We start from the raw sequence: 12,411 nt of genomic DNA, 5'->3' as shown, positions 1-12,411 counted from the left end.
TATAAAAGGAGGACTATCAGATATTGAAATACATTATAAAGCTATAGTAGTTAAAGCAGAGTGACACTGGGACAACATAGAGGGATCTGAAATAAAAAAACTTGCCTCCAGAGGGGCTCCATTGATCAGATAAAGTCTGAGAGCTTCAGATGTGCCTTTCTTCCTGTCCCTTCAGGTACCCTCCCACCAACACAATGACCTAGTTCAAGTCCTCCATATAGGGAGTTTCCTTCTCTTCCTTTGCCTGTGCACTTTCTCCTATTTGGAGCACCCTTTCTTAAGTGTTACCCCTTCAGGCTGTCTCACCGAACCTCCAGGTGAGGGATTTTCCCCTTTTTCTCCTCCCACAGACTCCAGCTCCCACCCACCATCCCCTTACCATAAACCTTAGCTTGAAAATCTGCCTCTGCCCTCAGCTTTGCGGTCCAAGATAGCAGAGATTGTAGGGACCTATACAGTGCCAAGTACATAGTATGCTCAAAATAATCAGGAAAAACCCAACCTGTACAGTCACTTTAGATAATAATATATTTTAAATAGATTAAAATAGTAAATGTAATTGTAAATCATTAGTTCAATCAGCATTTATTGAGCACCTACTATGTGCCAGGAGCACTGGATGAAGCAGTGACCAAAATAAATCAATTCCCTGTCCTTATGGTGCTGACACTAGTGGCAGAGATGTGCAGGGAAGATAGTTTAGGAAGGTGGAACAGCATATGCAAAGACCCTACGATGGGAAAGATCCAGAGTATCTCACCCAGACGCTGGGACATGAGCCTCAGTCGTTCCAGCTTCCACCCAAAGGATCTTCCAAACATATCAATCGTCCCAGTGACTTTCCTGCTCAGAGCCTTCCCATGGTTCTCTAATGTCCAGTGGATCAAACCCAAAGTCCTTAGCTTTGGGCTGGGCAGCATTTCTCCACGCGCTCCGCCCCGTCCTCCCCCTGGAACCGCCCCACGTTCGCGGCGCCAGCCCACTCCGCCTCACTATTGGACAGTTCGGAGCGTATCGGACGTTGGTTGGTTGGGGTGACCGTCACTTAGAGTCAGGGCATTGATAACCCGTTCTCTTGCTTCGAGGGGGCGGGCTCGGGTGCGGGCGCGGCTGGGGTTGCGGCATCAGGTAAATCGCCTGTTTGTGGGGCACCGATGCGGATTTTGGGGGGGATAAAGGGACTACCCGGGAAGGGGCGCTGCGCCTTCAACCACTCTGCAGGCTTAGCGCGCTGCGACGAGGCGGGTACCGTGTCCTCTGCCTGGGACCCCTCCCACACTGAGAGTCCCGAATGGGCAGCGAGCAGAATGGGAAACTCTGGATTCGTGAGATCGCCCTCCTCCCGTCCTCCAGGAGGCGAGTTGGGGGCTTGTTTGCCCCCTAGCTCCCCAACGGATTCTGAGACACTTTCCCCGCGTCTCTCCTGGACAGCTTGGGGACCCAGGTCGAGCCCCTCGCGCTGGACCTGGGTATGTGTGTGTGTGTGTGGGGGGGGGCACGGAAACGGTGTTGGGGGAGGGATGGACGGCCACCCGGCCAGCAGACAATGGGCAGCGGATGGAACCGCCCAGCGGCGTTTCCTGTAGGAAACGGCTGTCTCTGCGAGGCTGTCCTGGGGGGACAGTGAAGGGGTGGTGTGTGCTGACCTGAGTACCTCCGTCTCACACGATCATCAGCCAACACCCCTACCTTAGGGTCGTGCGAGTTCGCCCCAATGTTAGGGGATACCACCAATGTAGGGCCTCAAGTTGGGAAAAAGTCCTCTCCCTAGGACTGGGAGCCGCACTGCCTGCGGCGTCCCGCATTCTTCGTAATTTCGTGATCTCGTCATGAGTGCTGAAATAGTTCCTGGGTTGGAGTAGGGGCGTCTGGATTCGAGTAGGGTTGGAGTAGGGATCTTTAAGCAGAGGATCGGGATCTAGATGTGACAACTCCGGCAGGAAACGAAAGAGAGAGGAGGGCAGTTGCCCGCCAACTCTGGTGAGGCTGCAGCCCCCGGAGCCATTGGGTTATGAGCCCGATCCCCGCCATCAGGGACACACGTGGGGCAGGCATGAATGCAGGGTTGGGAGGGTCGGGGAAGGGAGGGCTGTTTCTAGAAGGCCATCAAGTGGCGTGGTCAATGCAGAAACAGCGGCAAAGCTGCCTGGGCTTAAATCCTGCCTTTGCCTGTATGTTACCTTGGACGCATCACTTTATCTGTGTCTGTTTCTCCATCTATAATGGAGAAAAGATGAATAATAGTAAGAAAACCTACCTCAGAGGGTGTAGTTTGGATTTTTTTTTTAAGTTAATTAATACCTACAGATTGCCTAGAATTGAAGCTGGTCCATTGAAAATGGAGAAAGTTGTTTTTATTATTTACCGTTCTTGGAGCATCCACCCATTTCTCAGCCCAGTCTCTGGGTCCAGTTGCTGCAGCTGGTTTGGGCTGTAGGGATGGCCCACAGCTGTTCTATGAATTCCCAGCACCTCAGATTTGGGTGTTACCAGTCACTGGAGGAGGGGGCTGACCCCAACTGAGTCACACATCAGAGCCCACCTCTTCTCTGGCAGTTTCCTAAAAAACAAGTTCTGAGATGCACTGGATGTCCTCTGTGATGACCAGCTGTCCTGCTGGCCCACTCCTTGCAGCCCATATAAGGGGACAGGAAACAGCTGCTTTGGGACTCGAAGGGGCCCTGCCTGGCCTTGGGGGTGGGTAGGGGAAGTCAGAGACCCAGGCTGGACAAAGGTGGGAAATGGAAAGGTTAGTTTAGCACAGATAAGCAACGGGTTAGGAGTTCAGATTGGGTCTGGTAGGCAAGGGTCCCAGAAGATGAGCAGAGCCTAGTCTGAGGGTTATTTATTTTTAATATTTTAATTGATTTTTAGATAGAGAGGAAGGGAGAGAGAAAGAAACATCTATGTGAGAGCACAAGATGGACTGGCTGCCTCCTGCACACTTCCTACTGGGGATGAGCCCACAAACCCAGGCAGGTGCCATCACCAGGAATCAAACCAGCAACATTTTGGTGCACAGGACGACGCCCAACCAACTGAGCCATACCAACCAGGACACTGGATTATATTTAATCAAGCAGGGCATACAGCAGGCACTTGATATTTGCAGCTTGCCCTTTCCTGAAGATTTTTCATGTGGGCTCTTCAGAGCCCCATCTTTCTCACCCTGTGCTTTCTGAATCCAAGTTTTGGACTCATTTGTCCTATAAAATATCACATTATCAGATATGTCCCAATCTCCCTCAGTTTCTTAGAGCCTCCATCATGTCACCCCATTACTTTCCCTCCAGACCCAGGCATAGTTTCAGCTCTGACAACCTGGGCGCTTGTGGTTCTAGTACAAACTCTTATAAGCCAAGGGCAGAGCCCTGTGGCACTCCACTAGAGACATTCTGGGGGTACGGGTATCCATTGATTTGCATCCATTGTGCATCTAGCCCACAATTCTCTGGGATTTCTACAAGGATTTCACAAGTGACCTTTGGTAAAAATTCACATGCATGATTATATCTTGTTTGTATTTGTCTAAGCAAAAAATTTAAGTGATTCTGTATTTTTGTTGGTTTTTAATCTGCAGAATCTGACCAGCTGAGCTCTGAATGAGCCCAGGAAGGGCTTCCAATTTTTGCCTTCCTCTTCTGAAGGTTCACATTCTACCCCTGTGACCATTAATTTGTGAATTAGGTATTTTTTTTTATCCTCACCCGAGGACATTTTTGTTCAGATAGAGCGGGAGGGTAGGGAGAGAGAGGAAGAGAGAGAGAGAGAAACATTGATGTGAAGGGACGCATCGAGGGGCTGCCACCCGCACAACCAACTAGGGCCAGGGACAAACTGCAACCGAGGTACATGCCCTTAGCAGGAACCGAACCCGGGTCTCTCTGTACCGCAGGCCGACGCTCTAACCGCTGAGCCAAACCGGCCAGGGCGTGAATTAGGTATTGACAAAAAACTCAGCAAGTCTGGAATGACAACCATCCCAACCCCCACCCCCAGCTACTTTTGTTTTCTTGACCACTTTCCTCCCTCTTTTTTAAAATTGATTTTTTAGAGAGTGAGGGAGATGGGGAGATAGAAACATCCATGTGAGAAACATCATCAACTACCTCCTGTACGCTCCCCACTGGGGATCAAGCCTGAGACCTGGAATTGAATTGGTACCTCTCAGTCCATGGGACAAAGCTCAATCCACTGAACCACAAAGGCCAGGCACTCTCTTCTTTTATTTTCTCATTTAAAAAAATTTTCTATTTTTTGTTAATACCTGAGGATATTTTTCCATTGATTTTTAGATAGAGTGGAAGGGAGGGAGGGAGAGAGAGAAACATCGATGTGAGAGAGAAACATCAACTGGTTGCCTCCTGCACAACTCCGACCTGGGCCGGGGATCAAACCTGCAACCCAGGTATGTGCCCTTGACTGGGAATTGAACCTGTGATCCTTCGGTCTGTGGGCCAACACTAACTGCTAAGCCATACCAGCTAGGGCTCCTCTCTTCTTTTTCTTTATTAATTTTTAGAGAGAGCGAGGGAGATAGAAACATCAATGAGAGTGAACACCGATTGGCCACCTCCTGCATGCCCCCCACCGGGAATTGGGCCCACAACCTGGGCATGTGCCCTAACCAAACATCAAACTGACAACTTCTTGGTGCATGGGTCGACGCTCAACCAGTGAGCCACACAAGCCAGACATCTTTTGATGCCCTTCCTGCCGTCTCCTGCCCAGCAGGCTGAGGCCTGGCACCTGGGTGTTTCCACATTCATTCCAACGTTTCAAGGCCTCTTGAGGGAAGAAGGAGGAAAGGGTACAGTGTGTGGGAGTGAGTTGTTGACAAGGAGCTCTTGGGTTTGTTTACTTACTCAGAATCCAGGCTGACCCCAGAGCCACAGCAGAGGGACAGGGCCTGACTCCACCCTCACCCCCACTGGGGGCCTTTTTCAGGGTGTCTGGTGGCTACTCCAGGAAACATGGCCAAGTTTGCCCTGAATCAGAACCTGTCTGGTGAGTGTACAAAATGGGTTACATGTGAGTGCACAGATCCACACTTGGTGCTGGTGTGTGGACACAATCCTGCAGTTCCCTTCACATAGTGTCCAGAGGTCACCTCCTACGCTTCCCAATTACATGTGGAATATAACCAAACTTGTCATGATGGCCCAGGAGTACCTCTGTTTGGCTCCAGCTCCTCCTCTCCTACTCCTCTTGCCCCTCTCTTCCATTACTCTGCTCTGGACACCCTCACCTCCACCTATTACTCCAGTCCACCCAGCTCTCTCCATCCCAGGAGTTTTTGTTTGTTTGTTTTCTGCATGGGCTGTTTATTTTAGGAACCTTCTGTCCCCAGGTGATTCCTTATCATGGGCTCAATGTATAAGTCTCCGCAGGAAACCTGCCCTGACTAGAACCCAAATCATGCCTCCTCCAGTTATTCTCTACTTCATCTAATTGCCCTAATCACCATTTGTAATGGTTGTGTTTATCCGTCTCCTTCAAGAGGGCAAGGATGTTTATCTTGTTTGCTGCTGTCCTCGGTGCCTAGAAAAATGCTTGGCATATAGTAGGAGCTCAATAAACGTGTGTTTGCAGGACTATTTGGGTGTAAATAGACATTTGAGCCTCGGGTGTGTAATGGCAAGTATGCAGTTTGGTGGTGGTGAGGGGGAGGCGCTCCGTTTATCCAGCTGTTGCGGATCCCTCTGACCTGACACCCCTCTCAACCCGTTATGCACGCAGACCTGGGTGTCTCCAGCACGTGTCCCGGCCCAGTTGGGGGCGCCCGCCGCCTGAGCTCGCCCTACGTGGTGGAGACGCCCTACGGCTTCCACTTGGACTTGGATTTTCTTAAATATGTGGAGGAGTTGGAGCGCGGACCCTTAGTCCGCTGCGTCCCACACGTGGAGGACACGCTCCTGGAGACTGGTAGACGTCAGGAGCTGGTGCAGGCACAGGAGCACGAGCGCAGCCCTGGAGGTTCCAACAGCAGCTGCCCAGCCCCAGGCTCCGTCCCCAATCTCGCCCCTGCCTCACCGGGCCCTGGGCAACTGCAGCTGGTGCGTGAACAAATGGCGGTGGTACTGCGGCGTTTGCGCGAGCTCGAGGACCAGGCGCGTACGCTGCCCGAGCTGCAAGAGCAGGTGCGAGTGCTGCGTGCGGAGAAGGCGAGGTTACTGGCTGTGCGCGGGCAGCCAGAATCTGAAGTGGAGGCCGATGCGCGCCCCGACAAGCTTGCACAGCTGCGGCGGCTCACGGAACTCCTGGCGACTTCGGAGCGGGGCGTTCGCGCCAGGGCCCGACCCCAGCCAGATGGCCCTGACATGGAGGCTACAAGGTGTGGCGAGGACGCACTGGAGGTCCTCGACGGGGCAGCGGGTACCTCCGACTGGACGCCCGGAACACGGGAGCCTGGAACCCAGGCCGTCCTGGGGATGCAAGAAGAGGGAGTCCAGGCAGTGCCAGAGACCCGGGAGGCCAGCGTGCAAGCGGCCCCCAAGACCCTTGAGGTGGACGTGTGGGTAACCGAGGCGTTGCTGGGGCTGCCCCCTGCCGCCGAGCGCAAGCTAGAGCTGCTGCACACCAGCCTGGAGCCCCAATTTGGGGTGAGCGAGGCTGCGGGGGAGGAGGCAGCAGCCCAGTCTCAGCTGTTCAAGGCTGCCACCCAGACCCTGTGGGATTGTGTCGAGAAAGCCACGCAGACCGAGCCCCTCGCGGAAGCACCTTCCCTGACACAGAGCCCGTCTGAACTCACAGATGGGGACAGGACCATGGCGCCCGCGGGTGAGTCCCAACCCCTTGTGGAGCCCTGGCTTGTTGGTCTCCGTACTCGAACTCAGTGCCCTTATCTGATCTCTGGCAGGCATCCTCAAATCTATCATGAAGAAGAGAGACGGACCACCTAGCGACCAATCCAGCCCCGGACCCAAGAGCCTGCAGTTTGTCGGGGTCCCCAACAAAGAGTGAGCATTTCCCCCCTCCCCATGGCAAGCATCTGCGGGAATATTGACGGGTTTGAATTCCAGCTCTGCCCCTCTCGCAGGGCGGTCTTGGCAAGGCTGTTTCTTCACAGGACTCCAGAACGAACCTACAGGGTAAGCTCAATAGATGTCTCCCAACCCGCCCCCAGGTACGAAAGCTCATCCAGTGAGGAAGACAGTGACAGTGAGGATGGTGTTGCCGAGCCCCTGAGGAGCAGCACCTGTGGTTTCAGGGACAACAGCGGCTCGGGATCCGACTCCGGAACCCCTAGTCCTTCCAGCAGCGGGGTCGCCCAGGACCCCGAGCCAGAGACGGAGGCAGAGCCTCTGCCGGGTGCGCAGGGGAGGTATGCAGTCCCAGGGACACCGGAGTGGGGACGTTGTTCTCCTTCCGGCTTCTGAGCCCCCACTCCCGAGCCTCTCCCGACCTCTTCTGTAGGTGCGAAATGAGCCCGCGATTGAGGGAGGCGTGCGTAGCGTTGCATCAGCAGCTGAGCCAGCCCGGTGGAGTTGCCTGCGAAGGCGTGAGTGTGAGAATAATCTGTCACAGATGGAGTCGTGGGTCCGCCAGGGACCTCCCCTGAGGTCCTTAGGGAAGCGCCTCTATTGCCTAGAATTGGGTGAGGGTCTGGAGTTCTGTCTCCTAGCGCCAGGGACCTCTACCAATCCCAGGCTCTCCAAAGGAATCTCCGCCCCAGGACTGCGGTGTTTATTACCCGGTTCTATAAATGGGTCCAGCCCCAAACACCGATCCAAGCTCCAGGTGCTCTCCAGGACTTCCCAGAAAAGCGCTCACCGTTTTCCTCCTCTCCAGGTGTTCCCACAGGCTCTTGCTCAGAAGGGAAGGATCCCTGCTCCTGTGAGCCTGGGACCCACATGTATTCCTTTCAAAGGGGTGCGGCACCATGGGTCATCCCTCATCAGACAAGAAGTGACCAGCCCCTGCCTGGATTCCTAGCCCTGCTCCTGCACCCTCCTCGCCACCTTGCGGGAACCGTCGCTGATGCCTTTCCCTGTCCCCACAGGGTGCGGCTCGCCTGGTGGCCCTGGAGTGGTTTCAAGTGTCGAGCCAGCGACATTCACGGGTGGAGGTTGTAGCCAGCGTCCTGGGTGAGGTGGCACGCCTGGGACCCGAGCTGCTGGAGCACGTGGTGAACCTGGTGGATGGCAATGGAAACACAGCCCTGCACTACAGTGTGTCCCATGGGAACCTGGCCATCTCCAGCTTGCTGCTGGATACTGGTCAGCATGGAGGAAGGGTGGGCAGGGTAGTAGGTAATGGGGTGGGAGGCATGGAAAGAAGGGCCTGGGCAGTTCTCAGATGAAAAAACCTGGAGAAGCCCCAGAGAAGGGATGGCCAGGCAGATGGCACCACCAACCCTTCACTGGGAGTTTCAGGATCCATCATGGATTGATCTGAGCTCTGCCAAGACCCTTTGCTCACTTTTCTGGGGGAGGTAATTTCAGGCTTTTGGATTATGGCATCCTAAATTTAGGGAAATTATTTAATTTCCTCAGCTGTGAAAACACGTGTAGTACAGTGTCAGGGGAGCAGTATGAGTCTCCAGCCCTAGCATTTACCTTGTTCCTGAGCCCCAATGTCCAGCCAGCTGCCTCTCCAGTCTTGAGGGAAGGCACTTACTGGTCAAGACTGTGACCACCATTCTGGTCTGGGACTGTACCTTATCCTCCATTGGTTCCATTTCACACATTTCTATCACCTGCCTCTTACTAGTTCACCCCCTGCCTCTGGAGCAGATACATGGCCCCATGTGTTGCTGAAGCCATAGACATATACTGAGTCTACTAGGTACTAGATGCAGTGCTGGAGTGGGCCATCCAAATACAGATGCTGCCCTGGCCGGTTTGGCTCAGCGGTTAGAGCGTCGGCCTGCGGTCTGGAGAGACCCGGGTTCGGTTCCCGCTAAGGGCACGTACTTCGGTTGCAGTTTGTCCCCGGCCCTGGTTGGTCGTGCGGGTGGCAGCCACTCGATGTGTCCCTTTCACGTCGATGTTTCTCTCTCTCTCTCCCTTCCTCTCTCTCCCTCCCACTCTATCTGTACAAAAAATGGAAAAATGCCCTCGGGTGAGGACAAATACAGATGCTTTTCCCACTGGACTCACAACAGAGGGGACAGTGAACAGCAGACAAGCCGACTGCCCAAGAGCCCCCCCCCCCCCCTTAATTAATCTTCTTCCAAAGATACTTTTTCCACTGATTTTTTTGTTGTTGTTCAGGTAAAGTGGGAGGGGGAGAGAGGAACAGAGAGAGAGAGAGAGAAACATCGACGTGAAAGGAACACATCGAGTGGCTGCCACCCGCACAACCGACCAGGGCCGGGGACAAACTGCAACCGAAGTACGTGCCCTTAGCGGGAACCGAACCCGGGTCTCTCAGGACCGCAGGCCAACGCTCTAACCGCTGAACCAAACCAGCCAGGGCGATTTTTTTTTTTTAAAGAGAGAATAGGGGGTGGGGGGCAGAGAAACATTGATGTGAGACACACTGACTGGTTGCCTCCCCAACTGGGGCTGGGAATCAAACCTGCAAACCAGGTATATACTCTTGACCAGGAATTGAACCCAAGATTCTTTGGTGTGCAGGCTGAAGCCTAACCACTTAATCACACTGATAAGTGCCTAAGAGCACTTTGGAGTGCCCTCTTGGGGCCTGCCCTTGGGAAACCTCACAGCAGCAGGGGCAGGTCCCCACCCCCAAGGATCCTGGTGACCAAAGGAAGGTCACAGCTGCTCTGAGCTTGTCAGGAGGGAACAATGCATGAATTTGAGTTATTTCCTGGGCATCCCCTGCCTTAAAGGGCACTGTGGCTGCAGCAGATGACAAGGAAGGCATGGCAGTATTCACAAGAGGCCCAAGGCCCCTTGGACCCTTTTATTCTCTGCATTGAACCGCCTTTAGCCATCACCAGTATCCCTCATACCCCTTCTTGCCCGCTGTCATGTCAACCTGGTCCTTTCTCTCTCAGGACCCTGAGCCCTCAATGAACCCTTCATATAGGGACTGCCTCCTTTCACCTGTTCCTCTCCCTTCACCTTTAACTTACACTTGGAAGGTCACCTTAAAACCCAATGTCACCAATCGCTATGCCCCCTCCATCATCTCCCCAGAACCTTCTTAACCTTCACCTCCCTGACATCTCAGCTTGCTATCTTCCATTTCCCAACCCCAATAATCCTCCCAATTATCCACTGTCCCCACCCCTTCTCCTTGGACAAATCAGAAGGGATTAGAGTCTACCATGACATCTTGTTGCATCTGCAAAGACCCTATTATAGCACTTCAACATTTAGGGGAACACATTCAACCTGTAATACAGGTTTGGGGCAGGGGAGGATTCCAGAGGAAGGAAAATAGGTTAGATAACAGCCTCAGATATCCTGGTGGACCATAACCTGCATCCCAGGAGCAATGGGCCAAATTTCTTTTGATCTGCTTCTGGCTGCTGCATGAAAAGGAGGGGGATTCAGATCAAAGTAGACCAGTTGGCACAGTTCTCTGGTGGGGAACAATTATGGTAGCTTGGGTAGTAGCCATGAAAATCAGTACCCCTTACTGAGCACGTACTATGTGCCAGGTACTGTTCTAATTACTAGGGAACACAGCAGCAAACAAAACCAAATCCCCAAACCAGTTCAAAGTAGAGAATAGAGAGGGATTTACTGAGGTGAGATTTGAGAACACTGAAGGTGGAGAAGCCACATGGCTTTTAGTGTGAGACCAAACCTTGTAGGCAAAGGGAGACTCAATTCATAACCCATGGTTACCACCTGTTACACACTTGAACCTGACACTGGGGGAGAGGTGAGTGGACCAGGTTGGGCTAGGGGTGTAGGCTCTTCTCAGTTGACTGATTCCTTCCTCTCTCCTAGGGGTCTGCAAAGTTGACTGTCAGAATCAAGCAGGCTACTCAGCCCTCATGTTGGCTGCACTCACCTCTGTTGGGCATGAGGACATGGCTGTGGTCCAGAGACTCTTCCAAATGGGCAATGTCAATGCCAAGGCTAGTCAGGTGCGTGGACATCTTCCCTGGCTCCTGAAGGAAGCCATTTCCACCTCAGAAGCCAACCCTGTCTTCTTCCCCACTCCTCAGACAGGGCAGACAGCCCTCATGCTGGCCATTAGTCATAGCCGACAGGATATGGTCATAGCCCTGTTGGCATGCGGGGCAGACGTCAATGTGCAAGATGTAGATGGAGCCACAGCGCTGATGTTTGCCAGTGAGTACGGGCGCCTGGAAACCGTCCAGTTGCTGCTGGCCCAGCCAGGCTGTGATCCTGCCCTCCTGGATAATGTGAGCCACTGTGGGGCTGGTTGGGTAAGCAGGGCACCCATGCTTTGGTTCAGGGACCTAACTCCCTGTTATTCTTCAGGAGGGCACCAGTGCCCTTGCCATGGCCCTGGAGGCTGAACAGGATGAGGTAGCTGCTCTGCTGCATGCCCACCTGAGTTTGGGCCAGCCTGGTCCCCTGGTGAGTGTAGCTCCAGCCCCAAGCAACAAAATTTTACAGCTGCACATTGGGGGAGGCCACCAAGCAAGTTTTATCAAGCTCTCCCTTTCTACTCCCCCAGGAAAGCAGTGGGGCGGGAAACCAGGGTCTGAATTTCTTTGGTGGCAGGGACACTTCCTCCATTTTATAGGTCATGAACCTGAGGCCTGCAGAGGAAAAGTGACCTGTGATCGGAGGAGACTTGTTAGGGCTTCAACGTCAATGAACTCTTGTTACTGCCCTCAAGGAGGCTCATAGCAAAGGAATTAAGAGACCCCTTGGAGTTAGGCCTGGTGGGAGAAGAGGATGCAGGCCCCCAGCTAGTAAGAGCTTCAAAACTGGAGACTGGATGAGTTTGCCAGCAGCAGGCAGGGAGGGAATACTCAGTTTGTCTCCAAGGGAAGAGAAGTAATACTCAAAATATTTGCATAATTAAATTAATTAGCCCGCCCATCCTACTCTTTCCTGTAGACAAGTGGGAAAGAAAGCATGTAGGTCTAGTGCCTCTTCCAGGTCAGATGGGGCAAACGCAGGATTCAAACCCAGGCAGCCTGGCTCCACAGTGAAGGAGTTCTTTCTTAGACATGACCAACAATGGAGAGGAACAAGACCTCCACTAGGTTGAGCATTCCTGAGTCTGAGGGAGCTGAAACCCACATAGCATTTTATCCACAAGAAGATTTTAAAGTTACCTTCCCCACCTCTCTCAGTCATTCCCTGACTCTCCCACGGCCATGCCTGGTCAAAGAGGAAGCAGTGACAATGGAGAGGACCACCAGTCTCAGTGAGTGGCCTCAAACAATGGACCCGAATGGGGTGGGTGAAGAGATCTTTCCCTCCCCCACTTCAACCTCTGTGGTCCTGCCCAGTTGCTAGATCTGGCCCAACCTTTTTCCCCAATAAAACATTCCCAGCTAAACTTGTA

At 53.2% G+C, this 12,411-nt stretch overlaps 1 protein-coding gene across 1 annotated transcript; it reads left to right on the top strand.

Moving 5' to 3' along the window:
• Positions 1-1,115: 1,115 nt before the first annotated feature.
• KANK3 (KN motif and ankyrin repeat domains 3) lies at positions 1,116-12,293 on the top strand. Its single transcript, XM_036241320.1, has 11 exons — positions 1,116-1,128; positions 4,948-5,007; positions 5,740-6,780; positions 6,860-6,959; positions 7,127-7,324; positions 7,417-7,501; positions 8,003-8,219; positions 10,869-11,008; positions 11,090-11,290; positions 11,370-11,468; positions 12,197-12,293. Exons 2-11 carry the CDS (start codon positions 4,974-4,976, stop codon positions 12,272-12,274), a joined length of 2,193 nt encoding a protein of 730 aa, XP_036097213.1. The 5' UTR covers positions 1,116-1,128; positions 4,948-4,973; the 3' UTR covers positions 12,275-12,293.
• Positions 12,294-12,411: the final 118 nt, after the last annotated feature.

The sequence above is a fragment of the Molossus molossus genome, unplaced genomic scaffold (assembly GCF_014108415.1).
Source record: "Molossus molossus isolate mMolMol1 unplaced genomic scaffold, mMolMol1.p scaffold_m16_p_4, whole genome shotgun sequence".
Classification (NCBI taxonomy): Eukaryota; Metazoa; Chordata; class Mammalia; order Chiroptera; family Molossidae; genus Molossus; species Molossus molossus.
Note: the sequence above shows the minus strand (reverse complement) of the source record. Positions and strands in the feature narration are given on the sequence as shown.

Bases quoted from the DNA above. Each gene is read 5' to 3' on its own strand.
- KANK3 (XM_036241320.1), top strand. From the start codon at position 4,974: ATGGCCAAGTTTGCCCTGAATCAGAACCTGTCTG. The intron at 6,960-7,126 runs GTGAGCATTTCC...ACCCGCCCCCAG, and splicing joins GTCGGGGTCCCCAACAAAGA to GTACGAAAGCTCATCCAGTG. The intron at 8,220-10,868 runs GTCAGCATGGAG...CCTCTCTCCTAG, and splicing joins CAGCTTGCTGCTGGATACTG to GGGTCTGCAAAGTTGACTGT.